Source organism: Harmonia axyridis, chromosome 3 (assembly GCF_914767665.1).
Source record: "Harmonia axyridis chromosome 3, icHarAxyr1.1, whole genome shotgun sequence".
Lineage (NCBI taxonomy): Eukaryota > Metazoa > Arthropoda > Insecta > Coleoptera > Coccinellidae > Harmonia > Harmonia axyridis.
Window position 1 is genome coordinate 55,742,243 of NC_059503.1, and position 15,163 is coordinate 55,757,405.

The following is a 15,163-nucleotide window of genomic DNA, read 5'->3' on the forward strand; positions in this document are numbered from 1 at the left end:
GCCATCATCGTTTTTGAAGAAGTACGGACCAATAATTCCACCAGCCCATAAACCGCACCAAAGAGTCAGTTTTTCTGGATGTAACGGTGTTTCGACATACACTTGAGGTTTAGCTTCACTCCAAAAGCGGCAGTTTTGTTTGTTGACGTAGCCATTCAACCAGAAGTATGCGCTTCATCGCTGAACAAAATAAAATGGACGTAGTGCGCGATACGTATTCCGCACAGAACCATTATTTTCGACATAAAATTGCACTATTTGCAAGCGTTGTTCAGGCGTGAGTCTATTCATGATTTTCGTGAATTTTTTTGATTTTTTCGTCGGTGACTGCCTCGTTTGGGCGTCGACTGCGATCGCCGTCTTCGGTGCTCATTTTACCATGTTTAAACTTAGCATACCAATGGTTGATTTTCCTGGTGCAGACCCCGGAAACTCTTCATCAAGTCAAGATTTTGCTTCAACTGTATTTTTTCCCTTCAAAAAGCAATATTTTATCTGCACACGAAATACTTTTTTCCATCTCTTTTCAAATAACAAAAGTAGCTACACTCACAACGCAATATCTCACAAACTAATGGTCGGACTGCTGTCAAATTTTGACACATATCGTTTAAAGGTTGGTACTAACTAAAAATCATATGGATTTAATACTAGCACCGCAACCTATGCATCAGACTGTGGACTTTTCAATTGGCCTAAAAGATAGATAGATAGATACAAAGATCTAATCCCTAATCTTTGGATAGATAGATAGATATACATGATAGATCAACATGGCTAAAGTGGATGAATACGTTTCGGAATTGCTCCGTCTTAAAATAGATCAACTTATTGATATATTATTGAATAGAAAAATATCTGATGGTATAAATATGAGTGAAAGTCTCAAAGACTATATTCAGAGTGGTTTCAGTGATGGTTTTCTTCAGTCAATTGAAAATTTGGAAAATAACCTCGAAATTGAAAATTCGAAATCGCTTCAAAATAAGTTAGATCTCGCTGATTTAGAGGTAAGTTACCTGAAAAAGACATTAGATCGTCAAATTAAAATGATCGAAGACAAAGAACTCATAATAAAATGATTGTGCAAACCTATAAAAAATGACAACAATAATAGTCGCACGAACACTCGTAAAGAAAAGAAATCCGACGTTGCCGATGTTGAAAAATTTTCAGGCGGCCTAGGTAAAAACCATAAGTCGATGATTTGAGACAAGATGATGGCAAGGAAAGAAGCTATGTGTGCATTAGACCACCCCACCAACCCCACAAAGATCCCAATATTTCAGAGAAAATCTGTCAATGGAAAGACCATTGTATCTCTTTTTACTTTGTTATTCATAACCCAGCATCATTCATTACTTCAGTCGGCAACTTCAATATAGAATGAATTTCTTGGGCGTTACTTCTCAAAAATAACCATGAAATTCTAATTTTATTGCCACCACCAATTAGGTGATAGTTCAGTAGTTGAACACCTAGATACAAAAAATATTATTATTTCTTTATATCAAGTATCATGGTTCAACACGTTTTACAAAAACACTTCCTAAAGCCGACGAAGTTGCCGACGAAAAAATATGCAAGTATGCTACTCGAAAAAAGTTCCGAAGTAATAAAAGCATCTGGCCAACGAAATAACCGTCGAATGTGAATTCGAGATGTGAAAGAAGTAATTATCGAAAATTCATGATTCACAAATTAGTGCAATATTGGTACTTTCTAAAAAATAATAATATATTTACTTCCACAATAAAAACGTTCATCTAAAAGAAAATACGTCAATAAAACCAAAGAAAGTAGGTATGCAAAATTAAAACGTTCAAATTTGAAAAATAGATTTTAAGTTCCTACTCCTCGACACTGTATGGTTTCATATTTACTAATAATTTTTTTATTTGAGTTTTGAAAAGGTTTCCTTTGAGTATTTGATAACTCCTTGGGAGGTTATCAAACAGCTTTAAGCACATTTATTCCACATTTCTCTGCGGCAGTAAAAGTGAACACCTAGGAAAGTGAAACGGGTGGATGCGCCTTGTTCTATTGGAATTCTCATACTCCCGAAACAGATCATAGTTGTACTTAAAAAAATAGATAAAAAAGAATAGCATTTGAGAATATAAGTTCCGGCAGTAGTAAGTATTTCTTGACTTTTAAAATGTATGTGACAAGATTTTCTTGCAGTGTGTTCGATGTGCAGTTATTTCCTAACATATGAATATTACTCAAAATATGTTGTACGTTTCCATAGCATAAGGAATGGATTTCTTATACTATGATAATACATATATCAATTTGTAATGTTATTTATGTAATTCACTTTATCTTTGCATACCAGCATTCGAAGTATCCCCCTTGACTTTTATCCATGCCCTGTTCCTCGGACCCCCAGTCTTCTTAATCCGCCACTGTCACTATGTATGATTTTGATCATGAAAACCGAAAATCGCTTATGTCTCCAAAACGTCTCATTTGCATAACCATTTTCATAAGAAACTTTCTACTTAATACTTAGAATTAGCTTCCAAAATATTGAAACAATGTTTTTTAACACCCTGTATGTGTGGCAACAATTGCCCCTTAGAATGCTTTAAAAATTACTGGACCATCAGTATAGATGCAACTCAAATACAAGAAGAAAAAGAAAAGGAGTTTTAGATACCAAAGGGCATAAGGAGTTTAGGAATCACATGAAAATATGTACCCTTTGCCCATTAGATCTTCAGTTCTCAATACTTAGTTCATCCGGTTGAATATTATTTATTAGCACAGTTAACATATATAAATAAGGAGAGATCTCATTTCAAAAATCTTAATTAATGAAAAACATCATCACTAAAGAGGAAATCATAGACAAGTAAAATTATTATAATTGCTATCAGAGTACCTCTATCACTTTGACTTCAGAGATGTAACAAGCTCTTCTCAAAACATCTGACCATGAACAGATTGAACTGGATAAGTTTTTTACCACCTGTAACTAATATCTTTTTGAACTAGACCCGTCTAGGTCTCCCGTTACAAACAAGATATGCCCAAAGAAAATTTTAAGACAACATTTTTGATAATCTTATATTCACACCTGAACAATATTACTTAACTGCTCATTTAAGAAATCGACCATCTGAGAACCAGATATCATTTCTTTAACGACTTTGCCAATAATTTCACCTATTACAACACCTAATACATGTTTGCATGTCATATAATTTTGCGCTTCCAGAACCTGATACCTAAACACTGGACAATAACAAAAATTAATGTTCTCATAAATAGTGTAGTTTTCTTTTTTGTTGCCAATTTTATAAACTTTCCGAGTACCGTCCTCTGTTTCATACAAAGTTATCTTACAATTTTCAAGAATTTCAACAGCTCCCATGAAAACATTACCAAACATATCATGCAAATTTTCCAGTTGTTCTCCTGTAACTTAAGATAATAATTAATGTACCTAATATCTCAAAAACTTCAACCCACTCACACTGCTTATGTATCTTATAGTATTCTGAAGCATCTTCGAGACACTTGAAAGCAAGAGGCAGTACAATGCTCAAATCAGTATTCATCTTATTTCACTAGTTGATATCAATAGAAAGGGTCAACATGACATAAAACATTAAAAATAAAATTCTTCATTTGAAATCCTCTCAATTGGAGGTTAAATGATGGTAGATGTCAAAAAACACGACTCCGTAAAACCATAGACCTAATATCAATGTGATATAAGGTCTATGCGTAAAACAAAGAATGTGATTCTATTCATACAGTAGACCTAATAGACCGATATCCACCACAGAACATTGATATCAACTACTGGTCGTAGACCAAAGTTATAAAATCATAGATTATCATTCACATGGTAACGCACGTTTTGCAGTCTATGATATCTAACAAACAAATTTATTTGAAAATTTACCAATATCTATTTTCTTCAAATATGAATGATATGGTCCCATACATAATTACTGCCGGTGCTATTGGATTAGGTCTTTTAATCAAATATCTAAAGTCCAAAACAACAATCAATGAGGCAGAGAACGAATTTGAGGTATTCGCTATTATATTCAATAACTTACGTTACATCTATAAGCTTATTTACCTAATTTCTCTTCCAGTTTAAAGATAAATCTGACTATAGAATGATGCTTGTGGTCCGGAATGATCTCAAAATGGGTAAAGGAAAAATAGCAGCTCAATGCTGCCATGCTGCTGTTAGCTCTTACGAGGCTATGACAAAAAAAAGACAATATTTATTGAAACCATGGTTGAAAAATGGTAAATTCTACTGGTCCCTTTTAATTACAAATTTGGAGTATTGTTATGTTTTAGGAACAGCCAAGATAGCAGTAAAAGTTGAATCTGAAGAAGAATTATTAGAAGTAGAGAGAAAAGCTAAAGAACTGAAAATTCTTACTAAAATAGGGTAAATGTTTACTATAATAATTAATTTTAATAATGATTCAAAAGTGATGAAATTTTGCTTACTTACTAATTTTGGGTATTAGATCACGAATCCGGTGACATAAATTCCTCAATCCTGCTAGTTTTTTTTTTAAAAATTTGTAAAATTGGCTTGATGAAGGTGAGGTTATCCACATTAATAGCTAGTTTTCTTGTATTTTATCAACTGATTCTCGTTAGAAATGATTAATTAATCATATTTCAAGCTTTTCCCAAAAAAAAAAATGGCTTTTTTTCGTCAAAAACTACTATTTTATTCATTGTTTATATCCGGTGGCGGCCATTATGTTCAATACGTAACGTCGGTCAAATGACTCAAATGCGAAATAATCTGCAACGTTGCCAGTATGCCCAGATCTTCTTGATGGGATCGGATTTGTAGTTGAATGAGATTATGAAATATTAACAGGGATCGAATTTTCGCGGCCCTTTTGGTATTGAAAAATTGGCAAGTGCATTATATGTGAAGATCTTTGTTAATTGGTTTCAACTATCTATGGTTTTCATTGAACAAGTATTCCCGCTCTTTTCAACAAGTATTCCCGATAGGAGTCAGGATACTTTGTTGGAAATAATCAAGGAGTGGATTCTTCCAGAAACCACTGTTATGTCCGATTGTTGGAGATCCTATGATTGTTTGGAAAATGAGGGTTTCCAACATCTGAAGGTTAACCACTCGTTAAACTTTGTGGACCCTGACACTGGAGCTCATACCCAGAATGTTGAGAGGCTTTGGAGGGATATCAGGTTTGATATTCCTAGATTTGGAAGGCGCTCGGACAATTTTGTTTATTACTTGGCCGAGCATTATTTTCATCGGAAATTTCCTAAATTCACCGATAGGTTTCATGAATTCTTTAAATATATTTCTGAAGTATATCCCCCCACAGACACTCAACATGAAGGGGAGGGTACCAGTAGTTAGTTTTATTTTGATTATATATTTCCATCTAAAGATTAGCTTCATCAACGTATATTTCACTTCTATATTTCACTGATAATTTACTATTTTTCACTTTATTTTACTATATTCTACTTCTATTCATGTTGTTCTTGCTCGTTCCAAATTTTTCCTATTTTTTTTCCAAAACCCAAGTTTTCCTCATTTCCATTATCCTTTCCTGGCAAAGGTGGCCTACACCTCCTCGTGGTCTTTGCTGGATAGCTTTTCCAAACATTTCATAGTAGGAATATGTTGGAACAAGTTAACAAAGATGGGCCAAAATACTTATTTTCGCAATAAATAAACCTTAAAATCAGTTCGTAATAGGTATATAAATTATAATAAACTTGCCGAATTTTCTATTCCAATATGTGCGCGAAAATTATGAGTTTCCATACAGTTTTATAATACGTCATAATCTCAAACAATTTATTAATATGAATTTCTACCAAGTAAAGACCGATCCCATCAAGAAGATCTGGGCATACTGGCAACGTTGCAGATTATTTCGCATTTGAGTCATTTGACCGACGTTACGTATTGAACATAATGGCCGCCACCGGATATAAACAATGAATAAAATAGTAGTTTTTGACGAAAAAAAGCCATTTTTAGTTAGGGATGCTGGTCATACACAAGTTGCTCCTATGAGTAGAACAGTTTTATCGCTTGGTCCTGCTCCCAAAAAAATTTTAGATCAAGTAACTGGGCATTTAAAATTACTTTGAACTCATATATTTTAAACAAAATATAAAATCATCCCAACCTTAATATGTTTTGAATTTCAAAACAACCTTTACGTGAATCCTGCAAAAATTAACAACATAACCCTATTTTAAGTCACGAAGGGTTATATTTTATATTATTGTTCAAATGAACTACTGAGGAAAACAGCATTTAACATGTGTTATGAAGTATTTGGATATCCAGTTTGAGATTTCTGTACTGAATTTATTAAAAATATATTTGAGGTTCTAAAAACCTTAAAAATATATATTTTACATTATTATATTTAATGACATGGACAAAATAAAGCAGATGACATCTTTAAGAAAAAGAAAAGTTTAGTTCATTTGAACTATTCTAACCTAACATTATGAAAAATAATGAGGGGCCTGTTGAATTCCCATATAAAAAATTTCTGTAGTAAATTCTTGCATTAAATAGTGACATATAATTCAATCAGCATTAATATATAATAATAATCTTTATTGGTGGTTTATTGTTGTTATATGGTATTATTATTAAAATCAAAGAACTATGCCAAAAACTTGGGAAGATTTAGATGTACCTCTGCATAATGAAGTTAAGACGGCAGTTTTATCTTTTGATTTCCCTTTTATGACACCAGTACAGGGTGCCACGATTCCTTTACTGCTAAAACAGAAAGATGTAGCCGCAGAAGCTGTTACAGGTTTGAAATCAATTGACTAGGAATTTAAACATGATAAACTATTATAATCCTTATATTTTAGGTTCTGGGAAAACTTTGGCTTTTCTAATCCCATTAATTGAAATACTGAAGAGGAGAGAACAAGAGGAAAAATGGAAAAAACATAACGTGGGTGCTATTGTTATTTCTCCTACTAGAGAACTAGCACTTCAAATTAGTGATGTTTTAAATCAGATATTGAAACATGTTAAGGTACCTGTTAAATTACATAAATATTTTCAGCAATTAAATACATATTTTCTCCTTAGGGTATTTGCTCTGCCGTATTTGTTGGTGGCAATAGCGTTGAAGAAGATGTACGAAATTTTAGACAAAATGGAGCTAATATTATAATTTGTACACCGGGCAGAATGGAGGATTTATTAACAAGAAAAATTGACATTAATTTACCCCATGCTGTTAAAACACTTGTAAGTTAAGGTGAATATTAATTCAAACATTATTAAGGTTCAATATTATTTTTTTTAGGAAATTCTTGTTTTGGATGAAGCTGATAGACTCTTAGATCTAGGTTTTAGAACAACCGTAAATACAATTCTCAGCTATCTCCCAAGACAAAGAAGAACAGGACTATTTTCAGCAACACAAACTAAAGAAGTAGAAGATCTGATGAGAGCAGGACTCAGAAATCCTGTTATAGTAAGCGTATCGACTAAATCATCTCAAAGTACACCCAAGTCATTGTCGAATTATTATCTTATAGCTAAAAACAATGGTGAGTTTTAGTTTAATCAGTACTACAAATTTCACTTGAAAATTTGGTAAAATATGTTTTAACAAAATATAACTCATATTTCAGGTAAATTGGCATCTTTGATATCATTCATAGAAGAGAAGAATATTCAAAAAGCAATATTATTTTTACCTACATGTGCAAGTGTAGACTATTGGTCTCAAATATTTCCTATTCTGATTTCCAAAGAACTAAATCTACCTATTTTTGCCATACATGGTAAAATGAAGGAGAAACGGAATAAAGTCTTAGAAAGTTTTAGAGAAGCTGAAAAGGGACTCATTCTATGCACTGATGTGATGGCTAGAGGAATAGATATACCTGAAGTAAGTAAACATAAATATGAATAATTATGTTGAACAAATATTAAAATTCGTTTTATTCTTCTTCTTGGCATATATCTTTATTATGGGAATGAAAATCACTAAGTGCTATTTTTTTCAGATTGATTGGGTGTTGCAATGGGAACCTCCAATGAGTGCAAATGCATTTGTACATCGTATTGGTAGAACTGCACGTCAAGGAAATGAAGGTTCATCACTTCTTCTTTTATATGAATGTGAAGAAGATTATGTCAGCTTCATTGAAAGAAATCAAAGAGTATGTCTAACTTCACTAGAACATGAAGTTTCCGATGAAAAGGTTTGTATCTCAAAATATGGACGGAATTTTTACTGATAGCACTTTATTCCAGATAAATTTATTTATTGATCAAATAAGAAGCTTTTTAAAGAAAGATAGATTAATGATGGATATTGCTACTAAAGCATTTGTCTCCCATATAAGAGCCTATTCTAAACACGAATGTTCCTTGTTACTTCAAATAAAGGTAACTTACTGTCTCTGTAAATAGCATATAGATTAATAATTAGAATCTTTTTAATAGAAACTACCACTTGGAGCCATGGCTTTAACATATGGTCTTCTTCAAATGCCTAAAATGCCTGAATGTAAAAATCGAGATATCTCTGATTTTCATGTAATTGAGAATTTAGATGTTAACACCATAGCTTATAAAGATAAGAAAAAGGAGGAAGTAAGACTTGAAAAATTAGAAGAATATAAAAAAACTGGTAAGATAATATCATGACATCAATTTTCTAATGTCTGTTTATCAAATTTTAAAATGAATTATTTAATTTTCAGGTCATTGGCCGGGTTTCAAAAAAACTCACAAAAAGCCTACTATACCTTGGTCCAAAAGTAATCAATCAAAAGAAGAAAGAAAAGAAAAAAGGAAGAAAAGAAAAGCTGAGAAAAAATTGAAAGCTCTAAACAATATACCTTCTAAGAAAAGGAAAAAAGGTATTACTGGTTCAAAATTCAACAAATTGGCAAAATCAGTATTTGTTTTTTATTTTGATGAAATTTTTTTAAGCAATACTTTCTCTGGTAGAATATTTCAAAATACAATGATAAGTCTTGATATAATAGATATCCAATACCAATACTAGGAACAGAGATGAAGTCCCATTAGTTAAATGAAAATAGTATATACGATTTAAAAAAATTCATTTTTTCTAATTATGTGGCTAATCTGTTCATTCTTTCATACCTTGTAGAACAAAATGGTGTGGGGATTTCTTAGTTTCACTCATTTCATGAGTTCATGGTTATATTTCATTATTATACAGGGTGTATCACGGTCGATGGTACGTTAGACGTTAACAGAGAAAGGAAAGCAAGAATTCATTCAAATTTGTTTTCTTAGACTAGACAACTGCTCTATCGATCTAAAATATTTTTAGTGCTGCGGTGTTACCGCTTAATTCAAAAAGTAGTAGGTACTTTCTTATTTCAAATAGCACACCTCTTATATTATTACATCATTAGATAGCTTTTTTGACAACAATTTTGGCATTATGCCATACCTTTGTTGAAAACTCAATGGTTCATAAGTTAATAGGATTTTTATGAAAAAAAAGGTGTCGAGGACTCACATTTTTAAAATTTTTTCAAAACATTTTTTTCTTTTTCGATTCTGCGAATACGTAGTATTATAAGACTTTTGGTGGTTTGGACCAAAAATGTACAGTGTTCATAAGAAGCTCATGAACTTGGACAACTCAAATTCATCAAAACTCAAGATTTTCAAATTAGATCCAATATTTTTTATTACTTCAGTCGATTCTACGTACCAAAATAGTGGGGGTTACTTAAGCAAACCCTATACCTCAAATTTATACTTCAAGAATTATCGAGGAAAAAACACATAAAGAATCAAAAATTCTATATTTTAATAATTTTAGTTTCTTTCTGTGTTTTCCGGAAGTCACAGACTACTCGACACAGTTATAAATTGCGGTTTTTTCTCATTTCAAATTCTTTCTTGAAAACTCTTGAAGTATTCATTTTAGGTAAAGGGTTTACTTAAGTAACCCCCACTATTTTTGTACGTAGAATCTACTGAAGTAATAAAAAATATAGGTTCTAATTTGAAAATATTCAGTTTTGATGAATTTGAGTTGTCCAAGTTCATGATCAAAAAGTCTTATAATAGTAGCATTATAAGACTTTGCTGTTTGGATATTTTTTGAATTTTTCGGCAGAAAAAGCTCTTTTCAATTCTGCACATAGCTACATATTTGCAGAATCGAAAAAAAAGAGGTTTTTCTGCCGAAAAATTCAAAAAAATGTGAGTCATCGCCACCATTTTATTCATAAAAATCCCATTAATTCATGAACCATTGTGTTTTCAACCAAGGTATGGGATATTGCCAAAATTGTTGTCAAATAAGCTATCTAATGATGCAATAATATACAGGGTGTGCCTTTTGAATTAACAAAGTACCTACCACTTTTAGACATAAGCGGCAACATCGCAGCAAAGAAAGTATTTTAGATCGATTGAGCAGTTGTTCTTGTCGAAGAAACCAAATTTTCAATGAATTCTTGCTTTCCATTCTCCGTAAACGTCTAAGGTACCATCGACCGTGATACACCCTGTATATTGGTACTTGGAACTCCTCTGTCACAAATTTATTATCTATCAAATTTGAAAACAGTTCAATATTTGGAAGTCATTATTCAGAAACAACCTGTAATTCCAGAACGAATTACGATTTCTATGATCTGCTTTCTGATATTGTATGTTATTAATTGGAAAAAAATGATAGGATCCTTGACAATTTTTCCTCTAAGTCTTATAGTTCTTCAGATGCTTTCAGCGAGTATCAAATTTGGGACACGCTGTACTTCTAATGATATACAATGCTTGGTACACAAAGGTTTATTCTTCAACTCACCTCATGCTCATCTTTTCTAACAGTTTATTTTCTATAAGCATTCTTCTTCTCAAAAATAAATATTTTTAAGAATCTTATATTTCTAGGTATTTCCCAGGAAGATATGGATGAATTAGCTAAAGATATTGCATTAATGAAAAAGTTCAAGAAGAAAAAAATATCTGAAGAGGAATTCGATCAAAAGTTTGCCGAATAATATCAACTGTAAAAAATAAGCAGAAGTGTAATTTGGGAAGATGAATAACTGGCTGAAAACAATAATTAGAAACGAAAAAATATAAAACACTCAATCTAATTTCCGCTAATACTTTATATTTTAATGAGTTCAAATTGGTTTCAATGGACAAGTCATTTTCAGGTAATACTTTCCTGCAATTATATAAGATCATTGGTTAGTGGAAATTAGACTTAACTGTTTCATTATCTTTTCATTCATAATGAATTGTGATAAAATAGAAAAATCATCTATATCGCACACTAAAATAGTGGTAATTTTTGTATACTATTGGTACTAATGAATGTTCATCCAATAACTTGAACTTTTTGGTTAATCGAGAGGTCTATTTTGTTATTATGCTAAATATTGAATAAATTGTTGAATATTTTACTTGATCTTTCAATATCTCATGAAATGTTTTGTTTCAAAATAAAAACATCAAATGAAGATAGCCTAAAAGATATTTTCCTAACCCGCATTCAACCTTTAAAATATTTTTCCTTTTTTTATAAATCAAATAGATGAGTAAAGCCTTCAAGCTCCAGTATTTTAGGTTGCACTTTTATCAACAACTTTAACTGATAATTTTGTTTGCTTACCAAAGTTTATGATAGTATATGTGAATTTGAAAAAAATAATAAAGAAATATTCTTTCAAATGAAGAAAACTATTATGTAACAATTAAAACAAACATTGAACTAAATTATGAAACTATCTGAGAATTAATTGAATTGCTTTCCTCATAATTTTATTTGTATTGGTGTTGTAGTCAAATTTCTCAACTTAATAAAACACCCTAAGTGTCCATTGTTTCATATTGGGTAAGAAGATTAGGTGAGTATCAAATTGAACTTTCTACCTTGAATAATAAATTTTGTGAATATTTTAATTCATATATATTTAATGTATTTTACATTCATTTTATAAATTGCTCCATCCAGTAAGCCACTTCTGTCTAGAATTCCGCCTTAAAGTATCACCATCCAACCGTTTAACATCTTTCCGCAATGTTTCAGAGAGAACTTGTTTCTCCTCAGAAATACTATGTTTTACAACCAATTCACCATTTTCTTTGAGGTATGTACCATTTATATCTTCTGGAAATCCATTAGGAAAAGTGATAGGTTTAATCTGCACCAAGTGTTTAATTTTCCATAATTTCATATTTGTTTCAGGCATATTTTTGAGAACAACAACGTCGCTCTGTTTTCCATCTAGTTTGAAATCTCTCAGTATTGATTTCTCAAAATAAGGTGTACCTTTAAGAGGTTTTATTCTTTGAACTCTAAATAACTTTGCAGGCTCACAAGGTGGATCTTGGAAGTTGGGGTCATTTGGGTAATATTTAAAACCTGGATACTGAATATATTCTCCTGCCCAAACATATCTCTTTTTTCCAACGAATCTTTTTGTAATATTGAGGACACTTAATGGTTTCAGAAACATTTTTCTGAATTTTTCGAATTCAAGGTTATGTTCACTCTATCGTTTTGTAGGTTATAGTTCAAACAAAAATGGTTACAGAGGTTCTACTTTTCAAAATAACTTCAATTCCCACCCGCCTGAATTAAAAAAAATGATGATTTATCAAATAAGGCCTAGTTATGAAGAATTTCATTGAACATAATTGGTTTTTCATTCGTGAATAAATATATATATTTCAATTTATTAATTATTATTTATTTACATTAGTAAATTCTATGGTTCCATTTCACATTGGAATCCAACAAGAAAATTTACTAAGTTTAAAAATTAGTACGTTAAATTCTTAAGATAAATTGCGTTGTTTTTATTATCTGCAATCTTATCATTTTAACTATTAATCCTAAAGGATGTCAGAAGTAAATGTGAGTTATTGAAATCAATTTCCAATTAGTTTTCTTTACATCATATTTCAACCACAACGTGCTATCTCAATTTCTTTTGTTAAAATTGAGTACTTATTTTCAGGAAGAAAATGAAAATGGTAGACGATGCAGCGAATCTTCTGATTCCGAATACGATCCTCAATACAAACCAATAATTTCTTTGCCTGAAGTTGTAGTTTCTACTAATGAAGAAGATGAAGTTGAACTTTTGAAAGTTAGAGCTAAATTGTATAGGTGGGATGCTCATGGCGATCCAGCGGAATGGAAGGTATATGATCTCAATTAATTCTTTTGAAAATATCAGCTTATTCTGTCAAGAGAATTATGGGTTTTAATATTTTAGGAGCGTGGTACGGGTGACTTGAAAATTCTTCGTAACTCTATAAACAATAATGTTCGAATAGTTATGAGGAGAGATAAAACTCTCAAAGTATGTGCAAATCATTTTATTGTGCCCTGGTTAGAATTAACTCCAAAATCTGGTACTGACAAAGCCTTTGTGTATAGTGTCATTGCAGATTTTGCAGATGAACAAGCTAAAAGTGAAATGTTTGCTGTGAAATTTGGAAATGTAGAGAGTGAGTAGATTTCTGTTATTGATCTTTCTTCTCTTAAACCATGAAAATCCCTTTAGATGCAAATTTATTCAAGTCAAAGTTTGAAGAAGCAAAGGAAATTTTAAAAACAAAGTGCAGTCTGTATAATGGAGAAGATGAAAGAGAACAATCTGATGATGAAAGAGAACAATCTGATGATGAAAGTGAAAAATCTATTGAAGAAAATGATGAAAAGAAAGATGATGCCACTCTTGAAATTAGTAAGAAGCTTTCTGACCTAGAGGTATCTAAAAATCAAGAAAATTCTGAGGATTAGGCTAAGTTTTGAAATAGAACAATTGATATATACGTGGAATTTTATACATTGTTGCAGTTTCTGAAATATTTTCAAAATTTATTGACTCTTATTTCATGTTGTCATAGTTCATAGAATTTCAACATTCCATTTGTAATTTGGCTGGATACTATTTTTATATTCAACACATCAACCTGAGATATTGCAAAGAATATCTAGTTATGAAGTCATGTACTTTTAAATGAAGAGATAATAAAAAATACATCTCATGTTGTATTTTATGAATAGTAAGTTTTTCCAGGTAATAACTTTGCTTCACCTGAAAGGAGACATCTTTTATTATCGTTAATATTTGAATACACTCTCATAATAGGTTTAAGCATGGAAATAACTTTGTTGAGAAATCAGACATTATTGTCGCTTGATTTTAAGCAAATCCCAAAATTGAAACCAAAAAAACATCAGCATTTCTTTATAGCAATCTTAACACTATATGGTATTGAAATATAGATGCTGAATATATATGATCTTTTGGATTTTAGTGATGACCTTTTAGGAAGGAATAATGTTGAGATCATTTTGCAATGTATATTTCTCATTCTTTTTGCAGGTACTCCATTAATTATTTTTATTAATATACTTATATTAAAGTAGTATGTAGTTCGAAATTTTTTTCCAAATTGAGAAGATAACTTAGACATAAGTGCCAGTTCTGTAATTGTCTACATGAAGAGTGTGGCAAAAAGTCTGGTAGCTCATATTAAACATTGTGGTAATGCTGGCAACAATTCAATAATAAAAAATCTGATCTAGAAGAGTCAACAATACTTTAACAAAGGTTCATAAATATGATCATTAAAAAAATATTAAATTTTGTTAGGCGTAATTTTACTTTGTTACTTATGGCCTTAAAGTCGGACAAGATCATTTTGAAAATTGTTGGTCCAAAAGAGAGGAAATTTCTAACAGTTTCTAAATTATTTAAACATTGAAGTTGGCTGATTTCCTGAATTTTGAGAGGTTTTTCATAAATATTGAATTTAAGGAAGGATTCAATATCACTGAATCGAATCTTATCGTTTGACTTGGCACCATTCTCAGCTCAAAATTTGAAAAATGTTCTTGTCAGTGAAAAATTTATAGGAAATAAGTGGTTTGTAAGTTTTGCACTGTGATTGTAAAAGAAACCCTCCACAAATCAATATGCACTATTTCGGAGAAGGTTCAGCTAAAGGAGTAGTAAAAAATGTTAATATTATATTTAATTTTTTTTAATCATTCACATGAAATTCTATCACTTTTTGCTGAACTGAATGTTTTCAGTATAAGTACGTTTATTGATCATTTGAAAATGGCGAACTTATTTGTTTTGGTTCAAAATACTTCCCATT

At 31.1% G+C, this 15,163-nt stretch overlaps 4 protein-coding genes across 6 annotated transcripts; 3 read left to right on the plus strand and 1 right to left on the minus strand.

Moving 5' to 3' along the window:
* The first annotated feature begins 758 nt into the window (after nt 1–758).
* On the plus strand, nt 759–6,175 carry LOC123676342 (peptidyl-tRNA hydrolase 2, mitochondrial-like). 2 transcript variants are annotated; one of them, XM_045612193.1, is made up of 4 exons: nt 759–1,010; nt 4,116–4,275; nt 4,330–4,422; nt 6,020–6,175. In XM_045612193.1, the coding sequence occupies exons 1-4, from the start codon at nt 774–776 to the stop codon at nt 6,130–6,132; spliced, it is 603 nt and encodes a 200-aa protein (XP_045468149.1). In that variant the 5' UTR covers nt 759–773; the 3' UTR covers nt 6,133–6,175. The 2 variants fall into 2 exon arrangements, with proteins under 2 accessions (XP_045468149.1, XP_045468150.1); XM_045612194.1 differs by lacking the exon at nt 759–1,010 and adding an exon at nt 3,842–4,048.
* Nucleotides 6,176–6,468: 293 nt separating this feature from the next.
* Nucleotides 6,469–11,442, plus strand: LOC123675096 (probable ATP-dependent RNA helicase DDX55 homolog). 2 transcript variants are annotated; one of them, XM_045610343.1, is made up of 11 exons: nt 6,469–6,599; nt 6,637–6,818; nt 6,880–7,049; nt 7,106–7,267; nt 7,326–7,572; nt 7,657–7,916; nt 8,035–8,232; nt 8,285–8,419; nt 8,477–8,663; nt 8,737–8,895; nt 10,922–11,442. In XM_045610343.1, the coding sequence occupies exons 2-11, from the start codon at nt 6,665–6,667 to the stop codon at nt 11,029–11,031; spliced, it is 1,782 nt and encodes a 593-aa protein (XP_045466299.1). In that variant the 5' UTR covers nt 6,469–6,599; nt 6,637–6,664; the 3' UTR covers nt 11,032–11,442. The 2 variants fall into 2 exon arrangements, with proteins under 2 accessions (XP_045466299.1, XP_045466298.1); XM_045610342.1 differs by having other exon boundaries at nt 6,485–6,818.
* A 480-nt stretch (nt 11,443–11,922) lies between these two features.
* LOC123675098 (39S ribosomal protein L30, mitochondrial) lies at nt 11,923–12,569 on the minus strand. The gene has a single exon (XM_045610345.1). The coding sequence runs from the start codon at nt 12,496–12,498 to the stop codon at nt 11,974–11,976; it is 525 nt and encodes a 174-aa protein (XP_045466301.1). The 5' UTR covers nt 12,499–12,569; the 3' UTR covers nt 11,923–11,973.
* Nucleotides 12,570–12,741: 172 nt separating this feature from the next.
* On the plus strand, nt 12,742–14,041 carry LOC123675097 (ran-specific GTPase-activating protein-like). Its single transcript, XM_045610344.1, has 4 exons — nt 12,742–12,899; nt 13,003–13,188; nt 13,264–13,498; nt 13,555–14,041. Exons 1-4 carry the CDS (start codon nt 12,885–12,887, stop codon nt 13,791–13,793), a joined length of 675 nt encoding a protein of 224 aa, XP_045466300.1. The 5' UTR covers nt 12,742–12,884; the 3' UTR covers nt 13,794–14,041.
* The last annotated feature ends 1,122 nt before the right edge of the window (nt 14,042–15,163 follow it).